This window comes from Phallusia mammillata, chromosome 4, assembly GCF_965637545.1.
Source record: "Phallusia mammillata chromosome 4, kaPhaMamm4.hap1.1, whole genome shotgun sequence".
Classification (NCBI taxonomy): domain Eukaryota; kingdom Metazoa; phylum Chordata; class Ascidiacea; order Phlebobranchia; family Ascidiidae; genus Phallusia; species Phallusia mammillata.
This window is the reverse complement of record NC_137255.1, coordinates 10467256-10490962: the sequence shown is the minus strand read 5'-3', so window position 1 is coordinate 10490962 and position 23707 is coordinate 10467256. Positions and strand designations below refer to the sequence as shown.

Sequence of the window (23707 nt, the reverse complement as noted above, 5' to 3'; positions counted from 1 at the left end):
GACTTTGGACTTTTTAATTCAAAACATTTTAATTCGTGTAATTGTCGTGTCATATCATCACGGTCAACCCCGTTCATAACTCGCCTTTTTCTACACAAAAGCTTGACCGGCTGTTAAAACTGTTGAAAACTGTTGAAACCTGTTTTACTTATTAATGCATCGGTCAATTACTGCTTAAGGCTATCGTTTTATCGTCCCCTTACGTGTTAACGTGAAGCAATGTCTTAAACTGCTTCCAGCCATGTTACACTTGACAATTCTATAAGCGATTTAAAGTATAATTACGGTTTAGAACACAGTTAATCTTCTCGGGCGTACGTTTTACGACTATGCCGGTGATAACGAGATATGACCTGAACGCTATAAATATAGACGTATTTTAGACTTAAAATCAGTTATCTAAAGTTACCTAGAGTTACCATAACAGCGCAAGAGTGACCAGAGTACGCATTGGAATTGATATCTCACAGTTGATTCGTGGCGCGGTGACTTTTGTGTTGCGTGTTTAGCCGCAAGAGGCGCTTTCGTGGTATGCCTTATTAAAATATAATGTGGGAACGTTAATTTAGCTTTGCGTCTTGTTGTTTGTTTAGGTAGCGATAGTTTAATTATTAGAGTCAGATAAACGGAGTGTTTTTATTGTCTACCCACTGGGTCAGTACAAATTTGGTGACGCCCTCTGACGTGATGAAATTGATTGTCGCGCATTTGACCTTCTGATAAAATTGCTGTTAAGAACGCCTAAATTAATGATGCAGACAATTGCTAGTTTCGTTCCCGTTTCTGTAAGCGCCGCGACGCATTGCTATAATACGCCTGTCCAGTCTGCATGGACTGCACCAACGGTATTGTATTACTCTGAGACTGAGATACGCCCAGATTATTCTGTCAAGTTTTCAGATAGAAACCAGGCAGCATCGCCGTTTTTGCCACGTAGCCAGGCACCGTGTAATGCACAGTATTTTACACCTCGCTATCAAATTAATTCTGCGCCTGTTGGGATTGATGAACTTAATTTACCTCCCCTGTGGACAGATACCGTAAAATTTTGGTTTACAACGGTGGAAAACATTTTCCAAAGCCACCAGGTAACGTCCGACGCTGAGAAATTCTGTTTAATTGTCTCTGTGTTGAACCAGGCACAAGCGCAAAAGGTCAGCCACGTAATTTTAGGTGCTGTTGGTGGTTATCTTTCGTATGACGATCTAAAACAGGCTCTCATAAAGGCTTTTGGCGTTAACCTTGTTGCTAAGGTAAATGAGTCGCTTCCCGATGTTACGTTGGAAAGTAAGCGCCCTAGTGTCTCTGTTGATAGTTTGGTTCCTCAGGGCGATAACCAAGATCCAGTACCGGTCGCCGAAAAGTTGTTAAACCAGTCGTTTTTGGCGCCTGATTACGGTTTGTCCATTGGTGCATTGACCGAAAACGCTGATCAAATCGCGTTGATTAGCGAACAAACAAACTTTCAATCTTTCAAAGTGACCGAAAAGGACACAATTGTCGCCGACAATAAAAGTGCCCTAGTCGACGCGTGCCGATTCCAGCAACTCGTCAGACGAAACGCCGGTTTGTTTAGATCCGCGGGCGATCTAAGAATCGGATAGCAGATAAGTATAATTATTGATTGACTATTGTTTACGGGCGAATTTGATTACCTTACTACGAAATTGCCTACTCCCTGTGTTTTTAATCTCTACCTTGCGATTGCTAATCCTAAATGACAGCAACTGTACATGTCTTAACTGTAATTTTTACTAAGAATTGTCACACTTATGCTTGATACGGTCTAATAATAATCTACTTGTCTACTTAATTAGAAATCCTCGTCTCTCTCGTACGTGATTGCGGTAATTGGGGCCGCATGCGCCTAAGGCAGCAATTATTGAATTTTTACTACTTCTACATAATTGTCAGACCCAATAGTCTGTAAGTCCTTGCACCATAGGGATTGACTGCTTCTCGCTATAGACAAACAAGCGAAAGTTGGTCATTAGGGCATAGAAAGTTTGCAGACCGTTATCATTCATAGATAAGCATGTTCTTGTTTGGTTTATTACTAATACTCTTACATGGCAGTTTGTTTGCTCTAAATAATTAGCGTCGCAAAGTTGCAGATTTAATGTTTTGTTTTTTTGAGTGTAGTTTTACAGAAAGATCAATGCTACATGAGATTCAGACGACTTCTACCGATACTGACGACGACTTGTCAAGCAGTAAGTACATTAATTTTCATTGGCCTCGCTCATGCCAATATAACCAGAAGCGTCTGTAACCAAGCCTCGTAGATTGACCATCAGTTGTATAACAACTACCTTGATATTGGACAAAAAAACGATCATAACATTCGTTCTAAGTACCTAGTAGGTTGACCCTGTATAAAAATAATTTTAGATTTGACATGACTATATGTGAAACCAAAACGGTAAATATGACATTGTGTTTAATCAATTAAACGTGCCAAGGAAAAATGCAGGAGAATGCTACAGTAATAAAGCGGAAAGATGTAAAAGCAAATGCAAATGGCCTTGACACTATAGCGCCGCCGCGTGCACGCGTTCATCGAACGCCAAGCCACTGGTTCATATTGAACTTTATAATTCAATGAGCACAGCTCAAAGCAGCATTGCTGCTCAGTCGCTAGGCCAAATACCGCCTAAAAAGCAATTGCAACTCAAACGAGATTGATTGCCTAAAAATCCTTACCTTGCCTCGACGGCAGCGCGAAAATATAATAATCTGTCATAGATTGGCCTGTCGGTCGAAATGGCGAGAGTAATACCTCAAAATGCGACTCAACAACTCACAACCGCAGATTGCAAAAGCACTGCAAAACCCTTACAAGTGGGAGGCTGCAAAGCCAAATTTCACATGTAAAATCAAGTCGCCAGCACAGCTACGCGTCAAACCGTAAAAAAGCTTAGCAAAAACTCCGAAAAGTACGGCAGCTCGTTTCATTTCTTATAAGAATTCGAAGCAGAAACACTTGTCAAATGTCAAAACTATTTTTATTTGTATATCACAAACCTACATAGTACTTAGAATTTGCGCCTTTTTCAATCGTATTGTATATATATACTTAATCAAAATTATATCCCTTTTGAAAAAAAAAGCCCTTATATAATCATTGGCGTGAAAATTTGCCGCGCGAAATGTTAAGTTTAGATTACAGACGTTCGAAAAACAACGTGCGAATTCAACTGTTCGAATCACACCGGATCAACTGTTCGCATCACATCAATCAACATTCGATCACAACTCCATTTGTACATGATCTCGTTCGAAAACGCGAACAACATCGTCAACTGGAGTTCATTCAACAACTACAAACAATATTCACCACACAGCGTGATATCCATCAAGCAAGAACATCAAATGGACAAAAATTTCGGCACAATCAACATTTGACTTTGGAGCACGAAGCGTCAAATCGGAAACAATAAACGGACAACAAACTAATTCAGAAAACATCATCCAGGAGAATCTCTCCCGGAAAACATTTCACGGGACGGAGAGTGATGTATCGGACTTTGGACTTTTTAATTCAAAACATTTTAATTCGTGTAATTGTCGTGTCATATCATCACGGTCAACCCCGTTCATAACTCGCCTTTTTCTACACAAAAGCTTGACCGGCTGTTAAAACTGTTGAAACCTGTTTTACTTATCAATGCATCGGTCAATTACTGCTTAAGGCTATCGTTTTATCGTCCCCTTACGTGTTAACGTGAAGCAATGTCTTAAACTGCTTCCAGCCATGTTACACTTGACAATTCTATAAGCGATTTAAAGTATAATTACGGTTTAGAACACAGTTAATCTTCTCGGGCGTACGTTTTACGACTATGCCGGTGATAACGAGATATGACCTGAACGCTATAAATATAGACGTATTTTAGACTTAAAATCAGTTATCTAAAGTTACCTAGAGTTACCATAACAGCGCAAGAGTGACCAGAGTACGCATTGGAATTGATATCTCACAGTTGATTCGTGGCGCGGTGACTTTTGTGTTGCGTGTTTAGCCGCAAGAGGCGCTTTCGTGGTATGCCTTATTAAAATATAATGTGGGAACGTTAATTTAGCTTTGCGTCTTGTTGTTTGTTTAGGTAGCGATAGTTTAATTATTAGAGTCAGATAAACGGAGTGTTTTTATTGTCTACCCACTGGGTCAGTACACAACCAAACAACAGCAGCAATTTACTGTGCGATGCGAAGTTATTTTTTGCTTAATTTTAACGTAACGAAGTCGCTGCTACATTTTGCTAAACTTTCTTACGCTGGCATTAAGCGTTGTACTAATTGCTTGGGTTTTAAGGTAATCGAATGCAGTACATGCCAAGGCCAAGTATTCGCTTTTAAGCGCTTGTTATTCTGAACAAACGCTCCAGCGCTTGCGGTAAAAATATTTTCGGTTTTCAAAAACTCCTTTGAATAGGTTGACGTTCTTTTCAACACTGTTTAATAAGTGTCAATTAACAGGTTTTTTTAAAGTTAACCCTACTCTAAGAAAGGGACGTTAATAGGGTTTGTTCATTGTAATGAATCGGTGTCCGTTTTAAATTAACACGGGCGCAATGATCCATTCAAATAGATTAACTATCTAAACCTTTTTTCAAAAACTTTTTGTGACTTGCCTTGACTCGAACTGCTAATGACTTGACTTGACTTGAGACTCGAACCGCTAATGACTCGACTCGACTTGAGACTCGAACCCCTTCTGACTCGACTTGACTTGGGACTCGAACCCCTACTGACTTGACTTGACTTGAGACTCGGCTGATAGGACTCGTTACCCAACCCTGCCTACTATGTCATGTGATAACCAGATTTTACAGCAACACAAAAAACACAGGACACACTCATAAAGGTGTACAACTGCACACGGCACACAGCAAATATGTTCAATTCAAGTTTCTATTTATATTCCCTTCGACGGTTACTTGAATACTTGCCCCATACAATTTCACAAATATTATATTATTTTCCCTGAGTATGTTGTACAAAAAACTGGATTGGATAATCCGGATCCTGATTCGGCAGCTGTAAAGTAGTATCCGGATCCGATCCGGTATCCGTCAAAAAACCTGCCGGATCACGTTTCGGTATCCGGATCCATGCCCAACTCTGCTACAAAGTACAAACCTGCAAAATAAAAAACATCAAAGTAAGAAATAATTGAGCTCATCCATTTAAAAGATGTCACGTGATTTTCCACGTGTGGTTTGTTGTTGCTGCTTTTTCACTTTGCTTTTTCACATCTGCACCTGGATTCTGGAATGAAAGTATTGGTGGTTTTAGACTTTTTGTGTTGATTTTTTACCAGGGTATATTGGTGTAAACTAAAGCGTATAATTAATTATTTGACTGTTGGTGAAACGTAACTTTAGGTAACATTCGCCTTAAGTTCAATAAAAAGTGGTAAGTCTTACCTTGATTCATCTACGTTGGTGATAGTTGCAATTTTTTTCAAACATATTTATGTGTTATTATGGCATGCAGTTTTTGTTAATTTCACGAGAATCGAGACTCAATTTTTTTGAGATTTCGAGGAACTCTATCGCTGATAGGGAAACCCGATTGATTGAGGTGATTTTTTGTTTATCCATACACTTTTCATCATTATTTGTTCGGTTTTTTCTTTTCACCATAATGTTTTAAGTATAGATTATGCGCTAAAATTGCTGATTCTTGCACTGTACAATGACTTCATTGAGTGAGCAGTTATTACGGCTTGCATTACCTGATGGTTCATTAGGAAGAACTCATGGGAAAAGTCGACCATCCTTGTTGTTTGACTCAAAAGAAGCTGTACTGTTTGACAAAGACACAATTTATGGACTAGGTTAGCTGTTTTATAAACCTCTGTAATTTTTTTATCTTTTCCTTTGGTATACAAATGTAAATATTATTTTTATGTAGGACTGAATGGTTTTGAAGAATTATGTTTAATAAACCGGAAGCTCCATCAACCATTTTTTGACAAACTGTTCAGTGAAAAGGCCAAAAACCTTGAAAGGACAATGCAGTCTTCTGACTTTAACAAGAAGTTGGACAAAACTATCAATGAGTTTTTAATGATGATATCTCAATATTTTTTGCTGAGGCCAACACAAAAATGTATTGAGTGGTTGGTGTACAGGTATAAAGTATAGTTTTGAAACATACTCAAGCTGTTTTGTTGAAACATGGATCCAGTATTTAAGAGTTTGTAACTGAAAAAAAGCAAACACAACACCTATAGGTTATTTTTCCTGTCACAGATTTCACATTCATTCCTACAATGCTGTTGGTTTGCTAAAGTGCATTCTTCCCTACCATGCGTCGAATTTGTTTATTCGTGCTCTTCAAATGATTCAGCCAAAAGAACATACTGTCAAGTGGTCCTGGCTTAAAACTGTTCAGGTAGTTGAATGGCTTTAGAATTGTTTTATGTTACCCTTAATACAGTACCTCATGTGTCAACTATATAATATGTATTATGCTTAAGTTTGATATTACAAAATGCTGTAAGAGACATTTTAAATTCTAAAACATTCTTTTCAGGAAGATAACACACCTTTATCAATGAAGAGTATTGTGCTACTTTGTACTTCTAATCCAGAATTTTTCCATCTTGTTTGTGATATGATGCAAACTAGCATCAAGGTACATATTTTTGTTTTAGGTTTATTTCGAAAAACTAAATGTATTTTTCATTGCAGCTTGCCATTTCAAATGCACAGTCAATGCGATTACATGTCAAGTTCTTTACTGGTGCTATCCTGGGAATGCTTCATTTTTCAAAAAGATTGTCTGATGATATTCTATCAAGAATAATACCATTGTTGCATAAGGTTGGACTATATTTTTCATATCGTGTGTGTTTTGTTTATGTATGTTTAATCGTGGTGGAGTTAAAACTGCTGGATCATACAATCTGCATGTCCATTTTTTCTGACCAACGCAACCTACACTTTATGAATTTGTAAACTATGCCATGATTGAGTATCAGTTTAAACATGTGTTTTATGGGAACATGTAATGATCCCATAAAAAAGGCTTGTATCCAAAAACTTTGTTTATTTAGAGTTTTGAGCTAAAGGAGGAGGATTTTCAAGCTTCAGTATTGATGATAGTTTCTCAACTAACTGCAACTATTAGTTTGGAAAATGATGTTCTTGATTTATTGATTAACCACTGCTTTCAACTTTGCTTGCCGCAATTAAAAGTTGAACTGCTTCAGATGATCATATTAGTTTGTGAAACTCAAGGACAGCTGAAAAGAATTCCAAAAGAGTAAGCAAACAATACATTTTTTTCAGTTTGGTGTGCAGAAAAGCACATAAGATTTTGATTTCCAAAAAATATTGATATTTCATCAACTGGGATCAACTGGGAGTCTTAATTATCAAAATTTTGTTTGGTAGGCTCTAGTTATTAAATTTTAACCACTTCATATTAAAGCTCCCTGGCTTTGAAGCATTGGTTGAACTGAGTAATTTCACTTAGGCAATATATATATATTAGTAAAAATAACATGTGTTGATTGTTTTTAATAGCACATAACTTTTTAGGGTTTTAAAAGATCTTTACAAGAAGGACAACTTTTTTCCAACTCTGCAACAACTAACATCGAAATTCTCTGCAAGCTACTTTCTTTCTTTAGTAACAAAAAGTCTTATCTGTGAGCAAACTGGTAAGTCAACTATGCAATATGCTTCAAACATTTTGATGCTCTGTCATTGAAATTTAAATAAGTTAGTGTATTTTTCATTTGAATGTTTTATCTTTTGTTTTCAGATGATATCAGTGGTGAAGAAAACATGAATGTTTTGTTGGAATTTATTCAAAATGTGGAGCTATCCCCCAGCAACCAAAAAGAACTTGCAGAGTGAATATACATTTCCAAAACCTTTAAAATATACCAGGTTTAAAAAATGTTTATTACAGGTTACTCATGGAACAGCTATTTTCCGACAAGTCAAAGGCAGTTTCAAAACTCACCTTAAAACATGACTTGGATGCATTGCTGTTTATACAACAGAGATACTCAACTGTTTTTGATAATGCAATAAGCAAACACTTCGACAAGATGGGAGATTGTAGCCAAGCAGTATCCCAGTTTCTACAAGCAACCCACAGTGTAATGACAACAAATTATTCATCCAAAAGTATTGAGAGTTTTGAGTGTTATTGCTGTAGTGTATTCTGATGTGTTTGCTTGTCCCCAAAAGGGTGTTGTCTATCCTTAACTAACTTGTGTATGACTTAAAATAACATATACCTTAGCCTTTCAAACTACGCAAGATTGAAGTATAAGTACAATTTATTTACTGGTTTGTAGATTGTAAATTTTAATGTGTAAATTTTTCCCAGTGTTATTACATAAGAACAATAAAAATACTTTTGTTTGTTCCAGAACACTATTGGAAATTTGACTGTTGGTTTGCTCCATCCTTCATCAACTATTCGAGTTCAAACTGTTAAACTTATGTCAGGCATTTTAAGCAACTCCGACAACTGCAATAGCGAGTTGCTTGAATTTGCTGAAACCAACTTAAAAAGAATACTCATGCTTGAAACTGAAGGAGCTGTAATGTCAGAATGCTTAAAAGTAAACAAATCTGCATGACCTTTTTGTATTTATATTTTACATTTGTTTCTGTGCACAGCTTTTACAGAAACACAAAACTCTTTTTTCGAAAATGGTTGATGATATTGGAAGTTTGCTGATTGATGCTGTTTTGTCACAAAGGTAAGAAAATGATGTGTGTTTGGTTAAAATTGTGCTAAAAGTAGGATATCCAAACATGTATTAAAAAATGGTTAACTGTTGAGGTTTTTCAATGTACAAGCTTTTCGAGAAATTGTTTTGATTTTCTTAAGATTCAGGTTTATACTGTAACCAGAATTTGATTTCACTCCTTTTCTTTCACTTGCTACATGAACAAATGTTAAACATCATGCATAAAAAGCAATGTGTTACTTTTAATATTCAATAACCTCCAGAACAGCAGTTATTCAACTTATTTTACTGTAAACATCCATAACTATGCAGTCATTTCAAATTCTTTAAGGGCAATAAACTGATTTTCAATATATATTCATGGAAGCTTAATTAGTCAACTGTTAAAGCATTGAATTATTTTAAAGGTTCAATACAGCAACCCTGTGCAAGATATTACAACTTCTGACCACTGATATGTTTACTGGGAAATTACAAGTTATTGTACCAAAGGAAAATATTAATTTAAAACTGCTTTGTTTGATATTAAAAGTTTTGCTTGAATCAGCCAATTCAGACAAATGGAAGAAACAAGCAAAAGCGTTGAGCAACTCTTATTTCATGATGAGAAATAAATCATTTAATGTTACTGGATGCACAGGTAATGCTAATACAATATCTTTCAAAAAGTTGAATGTTCACGTTTTACCTTTCTGAAAGTAACACCTACTATCAATATATGCACCACATATAGAATGTACAGATATAGAATAATGGATGTGGTTTTCAATGGACAGTTGGATATAATTAAAACAAAAATTCCTAAAACTTTATCATTGTATGACGTTTTCATATTTTTTAGATGCGGTGGACATTGTCAGCCAATTGACTGATGCAATGTCAGAAGTTGCACCTGAAATTATCATGTCCATTCTACAATATGCACTGGACACACCATCACTGAACAAAGATGAAAATATGTGTTTTTCCCCATTAATCTGGTTCCTTCTAAAATCTGCAACTGTATCTGGAGCTATTGAGTCATATGATAATTTTAGCCAAAAAGCTTTAAATTGTATTCGTGAAGAAATTGGTTTTCAACTTGCAAGTGCCGAATTACAGCAACTAACATGTGGAAATGACATACAACTTTTGAGCATGGTTGTCACACACAACAACAGTGATAACAATTCAGTCATTCCATTGTTATTCGCTGTACTCAAGCAGTACATTGTTACTTTGTCCAAACTTGAAAAATCTGATATCAAAACATGGGAAAAGATTCGGTTAGATATCTTTGTCACTATGGTCCAAATTAGTTCATCTATGCACCTCAAGTCTGGAAGCAGGGAGTGGCTGAATAGCACAAATTTTCTTACATCTCATTTGTTCAAGACATTCTTTGAAATGTTATTTGATGGCAATGCCAGTTTGGTGGAGTTTTTGACAAATATTTTGAAGGATGAATCACTTAATGTTGCCCACCCTATAAAATTGGAAGTTTTACATTTGCTTCCTGTGCTGCTTTTCACATCACCAAATCAGACTAGCATAGTAGGTTTTTATGTTGTTGTTGTTTTATTTCTTTAACATTGCAGTTGCTTAGCAGAAATAATTAGTTTAACATTTTTTTCATAACTATTTGACCTAAATTACAATTTTTGTTACAACACGTCAATTTTCTTGCAACTTTTTTTTCTTGAAAACTTTTTGGTAATATGTTTTCGCAAAAAAATGTTGTTTCTCGGTGATCAGTGAAATGTAAAACTTTCTTTGCAGGTTGAAATTCTTAATTCATCATCAGTGTATCCAGTGCTCCTAATTTGTTGCACATCAGAGGACAAACAGATTCGTATTGCCACAATGAATTGTTTTCGGGTAATATCTTCTATTCAAAGGTAAGTAATTACCTAAAATCACAATTTGGACTCATTGCCTAATTTCATTGTTCTGTTTCAAGTTGCTACTCAGAGATGGCTGTGTTTCTTTCTACAAATTCAGATGAAATTGTAACAGATTCCCAGCATTTGCCACAGTGCTTAAAAAGCTACCTGATGTGCGATGACCTTGCCCAAAACAAAAGTTTGTGCAGTTTTAAATAATTAAAGACTGTGTAAAATATTGTTGATTATCCCTTCCATCCATGAAAGTTTTACAACATGACCAAATGTGGAATCAACTGTAAAATAACTTGTATAGTGTACTCATGTTGTTATTCAAACAGCTTAAATGCAATGGCAATATGGGCCAAGTCACCCTTTTAATTTGTATTTTTGTGTGTGTGCTGCAGAAGCTGCTGAAATGAGAAAGAAGAGGAATTCTTTATTACAAAAAATACTTGAAAACCATGTTATTGGAACTGGAAAGAATATTCAAATTGGTGACTTCGAATTGTCAATTTTGAACAAATGTTTTTGTGAGGTATGTTTATTAAAGCTACTAAACTGCAAGATTTAAAAAAACTGTCTATAAAGTATAAACCAATTTGTAATTTTCAGGTTAATACTGAAAAAATGTTTGATGCTCTGAATGAGGCTGTTTGCTTGCTTCTGCAACAAAAGCAAGATTGCAGTTTGTCAAGTAATGATCATCAGTTTCTCACAATTGTTGTCAAAAAAGCTGTGACCTGTAAAGTTTCTTCAGAAAAATTACTGTCGCTATTCTCAAAAACTTTAAAGCCACTTGGAGAGGATGCAAACTTTTCTACACAGTGTGCCACATTGGGTAAGTAGCACTTCAAATTATATTTTCTCAAAAGAAAATTTTTTTTTATGTTTTAGGTTTAATCACAAAAAAGCAATTTTTGCGACTGAACGAAACGGAGAGGATTGAAATGTTTACAATTTTGTTAAGTTTAAAAGCTGAATCACAAGTTGCTGAAGTTTCCTCCAAAGTGAGCAAAGTTTTAAAGGTAGGTCAATTCCAGGCTAGTTTATATAATAATGGGTCCCTTTAATATGTTTTGTTCAAAGATAATTCCACTCCATGCTGAACATATAAATGAACAACTGCTGAAATGCAGAAAAAATATGTCAGGGGCTAAGACATCCAGTGTCACAGCAAAAAAGCAGAAACTTAACACAGGTGTGTAAAGCAATTGTTTAAAATATTTTCGGGAACTTTAAGTTATTGACAGTGTGTTGTTTTGTTGCAGACATCTCAGACAAAACTGTGAATAGAGTTTTCTTGCTTTCGTTGTTGGAAACTTTACAGCACAAAAAACAAATCGCTCAACCCCAGGTGAGTAACAGAAGAGCATGCTTTTTGTTGTGTGTACTTATTTTCTACTTAAAATAGCAAATTGTAGTTTAGAGATGTTTAATGGACTTCAGTGCTCTGCAGCAGTTAATTTTTTTGTTTTGCTAACCCCCAAAAAAGAGCTTAAACTTGACTCTCAGTATATTATTACAAAAAAAGATTGATTGACCCCTTAAAGGAAAAAAGTGTATGTTATAAAACTTTGTTCAACAAACAGATACATCCTAAAGTAAAAGTTGAAGAAAATCATGTTTTCTTTGTTTTGTAAAGAAATTATTTGCACCATTGTGTGCCTTGTTGAGTGACTACATTGTGAACGAAATCTCTGATCCCTCTGAATATCTTGCTCAACTAATTATTGGATGTTTGCTCAACTTGGTTAAGCGTGTAAAGTCTTTGGATAAAATTCCCACCACAGATATTCAGAAAAGTTTGCAGGTAATTGTCAAAACAATTGTGATTGTTTCCATTTTCTCAATTGTGGTTGCGCTAATAAACAACATGTTAATTTCAGCTGGAACCGGTTGTGCATTTTATTCAACAAACAGAAAATTCTCTTGTGCACAGAGAAGCTATTCTGTTGTTGGCAGAGTCTGTCCAATTTTTTCCTGTGAGTAACATGTAAACTTAAATTTAACTAAACTTTAGTAACTTTTTTAAATTTAACTAACTTTAGTTTTATGTTATTTTTTACTACAGGATAAAATTGTTCATACCATTATGTCCATTTTTACATTTATGGGAAGTAGTCTGTTAAGGCGTGATGATTCATACTCATTTCAAGTGGTTTCCCAAACAATCCAATCTGTGGTTCCAGCTTTAATGTCAATAAAGGTTGGTCTATTGAGAAATAGTAAAGATTGAATTTATTAATTTCTTATAGAAACTGAAAATTTACTGACACATAGATTTCTTTACAACACATTGTTAAAATTCATGGTAATATTCTGACATTTTTGTAGGTCTCATCGGGCAGGCATCAGCAAAATGCAGTGGAGCAAATTCTACAAGTATTTGTTGATGCTTTGCCCCATATTCCAGCTCATCGCAGGTATTAAACTGTAGTATGCTACAGAAACTAATTGAAATAACCCTTAAATCTTTTAGTTCGTTCAGCAGTAGTGTATGGGAATTTACAAGCCTTGTTTGTAAATTTGTAATCTGTTTTGTTTAGATTAACAGTTTTAAAGGAACTTTTAAATGCTGTGGGACCTGAGAAATATGCTTGGCAAACAATGGCATTGTTACTTGGTCAACGATTTACCAAATCTGAGTCAAAGAAATCTGGACAATCTCAAGTGGGAAATTTGTTTTAAATAACTGACTTAAATTAATATAACCATAAAATGTATTTTAGGCAGGTTTAAATGAAAATGATGTAAAGTCTGCCTTCTTGTTAGAAGAAATAGTTGAAATTTGCCAGTCTATAACACAGCTGTTTTCTGTTGATGTTCAAATTAATTCTGTTAAACTTATCTTGGAGTTTGCCATGATTCTTCCTGATGAATTCGGTAAGCAAGTGTTTTACTTTGCAATCCACTTATTATTTTTTAATGTACTGGTATAGTTTTCATGTCTTTTGGCGTTGTTGAACAGTAGCATTGATTTTGGAAAAAAAGAATTTATTGCAAATAAAATATGTAAATACAGAAAAAATGTTTTTGTTTAATCTGTATCCTTTTACAAAAGTGACATAAAAGCACTTTTAACTAATATAACTGGTTCACACATCAATGATATGTTATAGACTTGTATGTTTATAAAGATGGGTTCCTAACCATAACAAAACCATCACAAAAATAGAACATATTTGTTTACAGATAAAAACAAAAAGCAAGGTGGAATGTTTAAAAGCTTGCAGGACCTTATTAATGTGGAAAAAATGTCCCTTGTCCAATTGTGTAATTTTCGCTTGGGATTGTTTGTTTTGATTTCCCATCTTCTATCATTAAGCAATCCGATATCCAAAGCATTTACTGATTCCACTGATGAGGAATCTGTTTTGTTAATGACTTCAAGAATGGAAAATTTTCAACAGTAATGTTTTGTTGTTACCATAAGAGTGTTTTGTTAACATAATTCCAAAAGATGCAAACAAAAATCTTTTTTCAGTGTGCTTTTGAAAGCGCTGCAGTTGGATCAACAGGTTTGTATAATGAGGAAACAGTCTGTAGCCATGAAAAGGTCGGAAAAATATTATGATGTGTTATCATCAAAAATGGTTGAAATTCTAGACAAGGTATATATTGTTTTTAAAACAAGATTTCGAATATTGCTATGTTGCATTTAAAATTGTGGTTCTTGTCAGATTAATCAACTTCTTCCCACTGGAACAATGCTGTTAATCGTCAGTCGCCTACTTGAAATGCATTCAAATGATGTTCATCTTAAAGTGATACAAATTTTCACAAAACACATTTCCTATGGCTTTAAATTGTCAGAGACAGAGGTAATAAATTTGTGTTTTTCACTATTTCAAAAAAGTCATGCAGTCAAGTTCATGAGATGCTTTTTCGAATGTATTTTTAGGTAAACTTGTTTGAAAAAGTTGCAACACACCTGGTGAGGTTGGTGGCAGAACAAAGGTAAGTTTGGCTAATGCTGAAATCTCTTTTGTATTGTAGTTTGGAAGAGAGATTTAACTAAATAATTTTGTAGTTTGTTGCTTGTAATGTTTTGTTTTTCTTTTTGCAGTGACAATGGTGATGATGCAATGGTGTCGAGACATAAAGCAGTAGCCGTTGCACTGACAAGAATAGTAAAAGTGTGTGGAATGGCAAATTCCTCCTACTTTGTTGGTTTAATCCCAGTCTTGTGTGATTTTATTTCGCAAAAAGGAATTGAGCTTGAGGTTTGTCATTGTAATTCATTGCATTTCTAAAGTGCAGACAAAATATTTGTATTTTTTAATTTAGGTGATTTCTTCTTTCCTTGAATGTGTAAGTGAAGTGATTACAACATTAAAAGCTCATTGCATTTTGCATTTACCAAAGTAAGTGTGTTTTGTTGTTTTGAAACTTATTTGCATATCTTACAGGTACGAAACATAAAATTCAGTAACTTAATGTTTGGTTTCGAAAAAAATATTTGATAAACAATAAAGTGCTAACCTAGCTTGCATATTTTAGCTTAATGCCATCAAACATCTTTTCGGGCCTCCATGTTTAAAACCGGGACAGTATTTTACAACCTGCCCTTTGCACTTCTTACCTTTTTTACTGGTTTTTACTTGCTTCTTGGTTAACATTTATTTATTTGAGAATGACACAAAATGCTGTTAAAACGTTATGTTTTACACTAATATACTGGCTTGTTTGATGAGGTTAGATTTATGCTGATTTTTTGGTTGTCCTGCTATGTTTAAGTATTGTACAGCTATTTATTATTATTGTACAGACAATTTAATTGTGGTTGTTTTTAAACTGAATTTTGAACACTGGTATCTAGTTTATGTTTTGTGAAGTTCATTACAGATGACGGTTATTATATAAGTTTTATGTCTATGTTTACAGAATCTGTTCATGCATTTTAAAACTGCTTGGAAGAAAAATGGTTTTACAAAATGTCCTTGTTTTACACTCTACAATTAATGTAGTTCTCTCATTGTTTCAATCTGTGGCAAACTTTCTCAGTCCGTATCTGGTTGACTTTTTATGCAAGGTAATATTATAAACTGAAAACACAACTTTCAAAAACTATTTGCTTCCATTTTTGTCTTCTTTTAGCTTGCTCCGATAGTCTTAATCCACCAGCAAACTAATCCTGTATCAAGTCATGGTTATAGAAGCATCGATAAGAAAAGAGCCAAAACACACAAGCATGTGGATGATGCATCAGCTCAACTGCACTTAACTTTACAATCAGTACTATCAATTATTGCTAAGAAAACACCATCACGTTTACTTATACCTGCGTTTTCTTCTTGTTACCAAAAGGTTTGCATTTTGTTAACATTTATATAGTTTGTCAACATTGTTTTGTTTTTTAAGTTTGTGTTAGTATCTTATTTAACTTTTTTTGTGCAGATTGTCAAGAGGTGTCCGTTAGCAACAACATGTTTGGTTGCTGTGGCCAACACACATTTAAACAGTTTAAACAAAAAAGTGTTGAGTATGCATTCATCACCATATTTTGCCTTTTACATGGAAGCCCTGGATTTTAGATCTGTTCAACACACAGTAAGTTAGTTTGTTATTTAGTTCACTTGATCAAGTTTTAAACTTTTTTGTTATAGTTGCAATTAGAGGACATTGCAAAGATAGAAGATCAAACTTTGGAGGGAGTTATTAACTTATTTTTGAAACTTCCAGAAGAACAGTTTCAAGTTTTGTACCACAAGGTTAACAGCTTTTTATCTCCATGACTTAAAATAGAATTTATATCCATGTGTTACACATACACATATTTTATTTTACAACCCATTATAAGTTTTGCATTGACCAACTGTTTTTACAGCTGTTTACCTGGGGTTGTTCTGCTGAAAGCTCCTTATGCAAATCTACAACCTTCTATCGATGTATAAACATACTCACTGGAAAACTAAAATCACTATTTACTTCGTTAGCTGTTGATTTGTTGCCACATTTTGCAAAAATGTTTGAAGTTTCACCAGTAAACTATCAAGAAAATGAAGGTATTGTGTTGGGCAGAAAACTTTGCACTAATGCAGCTGAAAGACTATTGTGACCTTTATGAACATTTTGTATCCAGATGAAACAAGATTGGCTGCAGAATACAGAATTCGCATGAGCAATGGTCTCCAAACTCTTACTACATTGCTGCAAGCTGATCCTTCATTTGTCAATCAGGAACGTTTTGATTTGATCTGCCAACCATTGGTTAATGAGGTGTGTTAAAAAAATTTTGTGTGTTAGACAAAATAGAAAATACATTCAAAAAATGAAAGTTTAAGAATGTATATTTTGTTTACATTCCTAAATCATGTTAATCCGCCAGGTTTGTTTGAAATCTGCCAGATTGCCTTGGGCTATAAATAAATCGACGAAAATCGAAAACAGAAAAAGTGCCCTTGTAGTAACTGTGGCTAATTTGATTAACTTTCTAATTTAGATCAAAGTTTAGGTACAAATAACTTAAAATGTTTTCTTAACAAAACAGTTGGGTCAATCCGTTTATCTCCTGACCCGGAGAAACAATGCTCGTTTACGGAATAAATTTGTCAGTCCATTCATATCATGATCAGGCAAATTTTACTGTACTTACTTTAAAAGCTAACTAGGGCATATCAGGCCACTGTAACAATTTTGTTTAAAGGTGCAAAAAGTTATTGAAGATGGCGACCAAGCAAACAATAACTTCGACGAATACGTCAGCAAGTTCGTTGTTCCGTTGATCGGCGAGCTGGCCGCTTGTTCAAACAACAACATTGCTTGGCAACCACTGCACAATCAGGTGCTAATGAAGATGCGGCACAATGTGAAAAAGGTCAGTTTGGTTTAAAACGCGTGCATGATACAGCGGTTGAAAATGCGTCCCCAAGTTGAACGTTTTACCCAGTGGGTGTCTCCAATGTGTAAAAATTGCAAATTTACCTCTTGCTTAACCATTGACATCTGTTAGGGTGATACGTCATTTTTAAAAACTGAGGTAAAACGCATCCAAGTCACTTCGTAAAACTTAACTACAACTCACTGTAATCAATTTCAAACAATGGAATCAAACAACACCCACCCTCACCATTTCGTAGCTCAAGTAGTCTAACAGGCTTTGAAATATAACACACACCACTAATAACGTACTAGATTCAGTAGATTGGGTTCCAGAAAAAGTTTGGTTGTTATATAGCAGTATTCCTGTCTGTCTTGATATTAGTATCTCATTAGACACGGCCATGTTAAAATAATGGTTGGATTAAATACCATGTTCAGGTGCCTGTTATATAAAATAGAATCAAAACTTGAGTTACTTGAATGGTTGAATGAATCAACTTATTAAATTATGATTGTTAACTTTAGGTTCGAATGTTTGCATTGGACGCAATTTTGTTGATCGCTGAGAAACTCGGTCAGGATTACATGGCCATGATCCCGGACACTATACCGTTTTTGGCGGAGCTAATGGAAGGTAAGGACAACCGCACATATAAGTGATTTAGCATCTTCAAATCCGCGATTTTCTGTGTTTCCAGACGAGAATGCAGATGTGGAAAAACACTGCCACAGAGTTACCACACGTTTGGAGGAGGTTCTTGGTGAATCTCTGCAAAAGTTTTTTTAGGGGTCGACATGTCAGCTGTCAAACAGGTTTTCTCTGACGAAGCTTGTATGGAAATGGTGTCACAACGTGTTTACTGGGTCCAAACAACACGTTTATTGATAAAAAATATTTACAAAATCATATCTCCCTATAATCAGTAACATCTTTACATGTTTTGCCGAAAACGCCAATTAAATAATGATTAAACGGGTGTGCTCGACGACAAACGCACATTACACTAGAACGATGTCCACACATCGACGAAAAAAGTGCAACAAAGCAAACCTTGCTGTTGTACGAACATCTTGATCTTCCATTTGTGCCTTTTACTGTTTTGTTTTAAAATGTTGCTTCATTTCTAAAGCAAATAAACATCCTACATGTGTTTGGGTTGTTCCCTGTTTGCATTTGTCAATACCATGTTTGAATTTATGATGATCTGTCAGAAGGCTTTTGTGAACAACCTCAACACATTTTTACAAGGTCCTGATTGGCATGTAGTGTATTTAAACACCAATACATTATGGTTACTTATGCCGTTTGTGCGAACGCAAAACACTTTTACGGACTAGCGCCTTCTTTACATTCTTTCAAAAAATTAATGAAACATTCAATTTACGATTACGATCAGCATCGTCGTTTCCGTTCGTGCACGAAGACCTTTTTTGCTCATAATACTTCAAAGACAGTGAACAAATTGTGACACAAAAGCTGTTTGTCTTTTTCATGGTGTATGATTTACAAGTTTTGTGGGAACAAACAAACAAAAGTTTATTAAAACTATGAAGCGCCCCAGGAAAGTTCTCCTTGCCTTAATTCCAAATTCATTTGCACAAAACCTGATAGCAAACTCACCAGCAGCATATACATGTTGCTAACAAAACCAAAAATTTACCCAAACAAAAATGTAAACGTCACTATTTTGATGCTCTATTTACGACGTAATTGAGACAGTGTGCGTCGTATGTCCTAACAGCAACTAAGTGCCTGAAAACATCAGTTTACACAATTGACGACTTCAAACCTGTATAATTATACTGGTTGGCCAATGGGTATAGCCTTTTTATGGCATAGTTTCGCAAGCAGAAACACATGGGCCTCACAATTATAATTGAATAGGTGTTTTGCTCAATGAAATCATATCATGGTTAATGGATAAAATGGGTTATGCAGTAGAAAATGTTTTGTTTCAATTCTTAATCCTTAAGATTACATACATTGTAACAAGAGCTATATGAGTTCTAAATTTTTTTGTTGACGTTTAGTGGGCCTCCAGGTAGAACAAACCCGTTTCCATACAACTTGTTAAGTTTCAACTAAATTGCTTCACCTGTTATTTTTGGAGCTACCAGGATAAGGTTTGATTCTACACATATTGTCGGAAGTGCATACAAAAATACTTTTGCAAACAATGGGTCACTTGAACATAAACGTGTATATTCCGCCTAGCTTTGTACTGTATATATTTTATACTTTCGTTGGTGCTCTTTCACAAGTTCTCAGCCAGCATTTGCGGAAGTGTATTTCCAACTAAGAGCAAGGCACATCACTTTCACACAGACAATATGCTTTGCAATTGTTTAAAACATGTCAATAGGTCAAATATTTAAAACAAGTAGTATGGTTAAAAAAGTTACTTATACTGCGTAACAAAGACTTTGCCCCGGCTATATTTATAAATTCCATATCCAGCAGCCATGCATACAGCAGCAAATAAACCAATCTTAATGCACATGTTGACAACGTTTTGTTTGGGGACACATAATGAATTCGGAGAAGCTGTCAGATCTGCTATTTGTTCATACACTGACAAATCCCTTGTTTGTGAAGAATATGGCTTGGGCAATGGCAGGTTGTTACGCTCACAAAAATCCTCGGGTTGAACTGTGCAATGTTGACGAACGGCACTGCAATCTGCTTTCATAGCAACAACAAAGCAGGACACATTTGAATTCACAACGTATTTCTTGTAAAGCTCAATGCAGTGCTGGAAGCTATTGGCATCAGTGACGTCATAAAGAAGGCACACAGAATCACACATAAACAATCCCTCCCCTGCAGCAAGAACTTCAGTGATTTCAACTTCATGTAGCAGCAAGTAAACTGGTGCTCTGCCCTTAACAGCAATTTCATTTATTGCTAAAACAGAAACTTGTGCTTTTGAATTCTTGGTCTCTGCATCTCTTTCCAGCAAGCCCTGCAGAAAAGCTGTTTTTCCAACACCTCTAGCTCCAACAACTTTGCAAGTAAAAATGTCTTTTAAATGGCCTTTTTCATTCTCCTGTGAGTTATTGGGAATATAAGCTATTCCTTCCATTTGCGAGATTTTCCCACACAGTGTAGAATAACCTAAGTAGCCTAAATATTCTAAAGTTCTGGGGACATCCAAGTATGTTGTAAGCATCCATTGTGACAGAAATCCTTTCAAAGTTATGTAGCCCTTGTCATTTGTACACACAGTGTTCAGGACATCTGCCCCCCAAGGTTCATAGGGAAACACACTAAACAGTTTGTCCATCTCTTGTTGATTCAATGCACCATCTTCGTCTCTGTCATACTTTATAAATATTTCAACTAGGAATTCCCTTGCATCAGCAGTAAGTTGTGGAGTAGCATCTTGAGGAGGCAGCAATGTATCTGGTACAATGTATTCATCAGACATGGTAAGATTATCATTGTAGCCAAATTTCCTCAATACAGCCCATGTTGTTTCATGTCTTCCCCGTTGTATAAACAAAAGATGCAAGTACAAAAACCCATCAACCGTAAGTGAGTCTTCAATGACTCCATCAGGACAATTCTTCTTGACCACATTTTTGACATCCTGCAATGCCTGTGTAGCTAATGGTGTGCTGAAGCAGATTTTCTGAAAGTTTGCGAGTTCTTTATCATTTAAAAGTCCATCGTTATCTTTGTCACATAGATTAAATATTCGTGTTAGTGCAATTTTGCTTTCTGGTTTTAGGTAGCCATCATTCGGAGAATAGAGAGGCCCAGTGGGATGCAAAACAGCTTTTTGAGCAAAATAGAACATTTCACTAACATTATTGAGAGTTTTGGAAGAGCACTCAATACAAGTTTCAATTTCTGGAAAGTCATTCATGAGTGGCATAATTTCATACATCTTAGTGTCTGTGATCAGATCTGATTTATTGCCAACAAGAATTACAGGCAACATAGTATCATGCATTGAGTATTCCCTGACTAACGGAAGCCATCTTTCCCGAACTTGATGCAGAGTCCCAAGGTCAGTCAGGTCATACACCAAGCAAACTACATTAGCTCTTGCAACTTCTTCACAAAGCTTGTATTCAGCCTGATCAGCTTCTGAGTAATCTACAATGTAAGTTGGAACTTTTTCTGGTGTTACATCAGCAGGGATTGTAATTTCCTCCACCCGACAGGGCACATCTTCAGGAAATTCTTCGCTAACAAGGGACAAAATTAGAGATGTTTTCCCCACTTGAGGTTCACCCAGTAGTAGTATGTGTATGTCCTTCCACATACCCGATTGGAGGTTTGGAAAGGTACAGTTTTTCAAATAATTTTTGCTATGGTTCTAACAAAAGAAATAGCGCATAATCCTTCAGGATTTAACAGTTTTAATAATAATGCATAAACAATTAGCAACAAATGCCTCCGATGACCAATATTAATACCATTGCATGATAAAATTACAGAAATGTGCTATTTTTTGATGCAATTTTTGAATTATTACCTTCTAAGTTTACTGTTTAATTGCTCAAACCTCATATATCAAAGACCTGAATTATAAATGCACAGTGCACTAATAGGTTTGGTTTGCAATTCTACGCATTTTTTTCGGTGCACCACAATATAGTTGCATTACTTGCATACATTATGACGTCATGCAAAATTATGTGTCATTGAACGTCACCAATCTTTACAATCACATTGGTAAATTGTATCACGATTCGTGAGCTCATCATGCTGATATCTGACCTACGAAGTACTACAAAATACAAATACAAACATATTACAAATTACGATTAGATTGAACTGCCAAAAAGTAGAAAAATAATTCAAAATGAGAATAATAATTAGGTACCGTCACGAATAAAATTAGGTACAACAACAATTTTTTACGAAACATTTTTTTGGCATAGAATACTAAACATATGTTTAGTATTCTATGGTTTTAGATGCGCTTTATGAAAACACCCTATCTGAAATTGAGATGAACAATGGTGTTTAAAGACTGTATGCTGTGAGCGCTTGGCGCGGTGTTGGCGGCAAAGCGAAATAAATAGTGACCGCTCACGCTCACGCGGCGCGGATGATACCATCACTTCGAATTGATAAAACGCGTTTTTTTTATAAACACCCCCCTTAAAACTGACAAAAATCAAAACGATTTTATTTCACAAACAATATCAATGCAATGTTTAACAAACTATGTTTTAGCACTTAATCGTAAATATTCTAATGGTTAATGAAACATGATACCACTAACTACATGCAGTGCTCTTTGCTTTTAGCTTGGTACACGTGATGGGCCGAAACTGCAATTGTTTTGTTTGGTCAAGCAGCAAGCATATCACGTTAACGATTGGTGTATTGTGACATCAGAAACATTTCCAATTCCATGCTTTTACTTTTTTAAGCCTTGACTTTGACTCGTCTTAGTAGAGACTCGACTCGGACTCGGACTCGTTATTTCACCAACAAAACGGAAAGTTCTAATAATAAATAATCTGTTCAGTTGGCTTCAACCAAACAACAGCAGCAATTTACTGTGCTATGAAAAATAATTTTTGCTTAATTTTAACGTAACGAAGTCGCTGCTACATGCACAAACTTTTTTACGCTGACATTAAGCGTTGTACTTATTGCTTGGGTTAAGGTAATCGAATGCAGTACATGTCAAGGCCAAGTATCCGCTTTTATAAGCGCTTATATTACTGAAGAAACGCTCTAGCGCATGCAGTAAAATATGAATGTTTGGTTTTGAAAAACTGCTTTGAACAGATTGACGTTCTTTTCCACGCTGTTTAATGAGTGTCAATTAACGTGTTGCGTTAAAGTTGACCCTACTTTAAGAAAGGGACGTTGATGGGATATGTTCACTGTAATAAAGCGGTGTCCGTTGTTAAGGTAAAAAAGTCGCGATAAACCATTCAAATAGATTAACTATCTAAACATTTAACCTTTCCTTGCAAAAACATTTTGGGACTTGCCTTGACTCGAACCGCTAATGACTTGACTCGACTTGAGACTCGAACCTCATTTGACTTGACTCGACTTGAGACTCGAACCGCTACTGACTCGACTTAACTTGGGACTCGAACCGCTACTGACTTGACTTGAGACTCGACTGATTGGACTCGTTACCCAACCCTGCTTTCAAGTTTAACTATATTATCAAAAAAACAAACTTAATTATTACTCACTATAAAAGCCGCATCAAGTTTCACGTTAAACAAAGCTTTTATTCACACCCAAACTGCGATTGTCGCGTCACAACAGTAAATAAACTGCCGCCAAAAAAGTGGTCCGCCAAAAAATTTT

At 35.4% G+C, this 23707-nt stretch overlaps 2 protein-coding genes and 1 pseudogene across 2 annotated transcripts; 2 read left to right on the top strand and 1 right to left on the bottom strand.

Moving 5' to 3' along the window:
* Nucleotides 1–129: 129 nt before the first annotated feature.
* On the top strand, nt 130–4077 carry LOC145224598 (uncharacterized; annotated as a pseudogene).
* A 1339-nt stretch (nt 4078–5416) lies between these two features.
* Nucleotides 5417–18563, top strand: LOC145223160 (HEAT repeat-containing protein 1-like). The gene is made up of 42 exons (XM_080089516.1): nt 5417–5586; nt 5665–5842; nt 5920–6139; nt 6261–6402; nt 6544–6645; nt 6702–6833; nt 7067–7275; nt 7554–7675; nt 7780–7870; nt 7930–8122; nt 8399–8593; nt 8652–8734; nt 9133–9365; nt 9567–10258; nt 10484–10602; nt 10665–10786; nt 10995–11125; nt 11203–11428; nt 11485–11615; nt 11677–11788; nt 11859–11944; nt 12233–12400; nt 12477–12572; nt 12662–12796; nt 12925–13013; nt 13137–13260; nt 13320–13473; nt 13783–13999; nt 14075–14201; nt 14271–14411; nt 14492–14547; nt 14657–14813; nt 14878–14954; nt 15475–15622; nt 15688–15897; nt 15988–16140; nt 16197–16301; nt 16418–16595; nt 16673–16809; nt 17237–17407; nt 17938–18046; nt 18111–18563. The coding sequence occupies exons 2-42, from the start codon at nt 5701–5703 to the stop codon at nt 18197–18199; spliced, it is 6324 nt and encodes a 2107-aa protein (XP_079945642.1). The 5' UTR covers nt 5417–5586; nt 5665–5700; the 3' UTR covers nt 18200–18563.
* A 1117-nt stretch (nt 18564–19680) lies between these two features.
* Nucleotides 19681–21782, bottom strand: LOC145223162 (mitochondrial Rho GTPase 1-like). The gene has a single exon (XM_080089517.1). The coding sequence runs from the start codon at nt 21681–21683 to the stop codon at nt 19812–19814; it is 1872 nt and encodes a 623-aa protein (XP_079945643.1). The 5' UTR covers nt 21684–21782; the 3' UTR covers nt 19681–19811.
* Nucleotides 21783–23707: the final 1925 nt, after the last annotated feature.

Coding starts and splice junctions, on each gene's coding strand:
- LOC145223160 (XM_080089516.1), top strand. CDS start 5,701: ATGACTTCATTGAGTGAGCAGTTATTACGGCTTGCATTACCTGATGGT. Junction 12,573..12,661: donor AGTCTGTCCAATTTTTTCCT/GTGAGTAACATG, acceptor TTTTTACTACAG/GATAAAATTGTTCATACCAT. Junction 14,548..14,656: donor AGGTTGGTGGCAGAACAAAG/GTAAGTTTGGCT, acceptor TTCTTTTTGCAG/TGACAATGGTGATGATGCAA.
- LOC145223162 (XM_080089517.1), bottom strand. CDS start 21,683: ATGTGGAAGGACATACACATACTACTACTGGGTGAACCTCAAGTGGGG.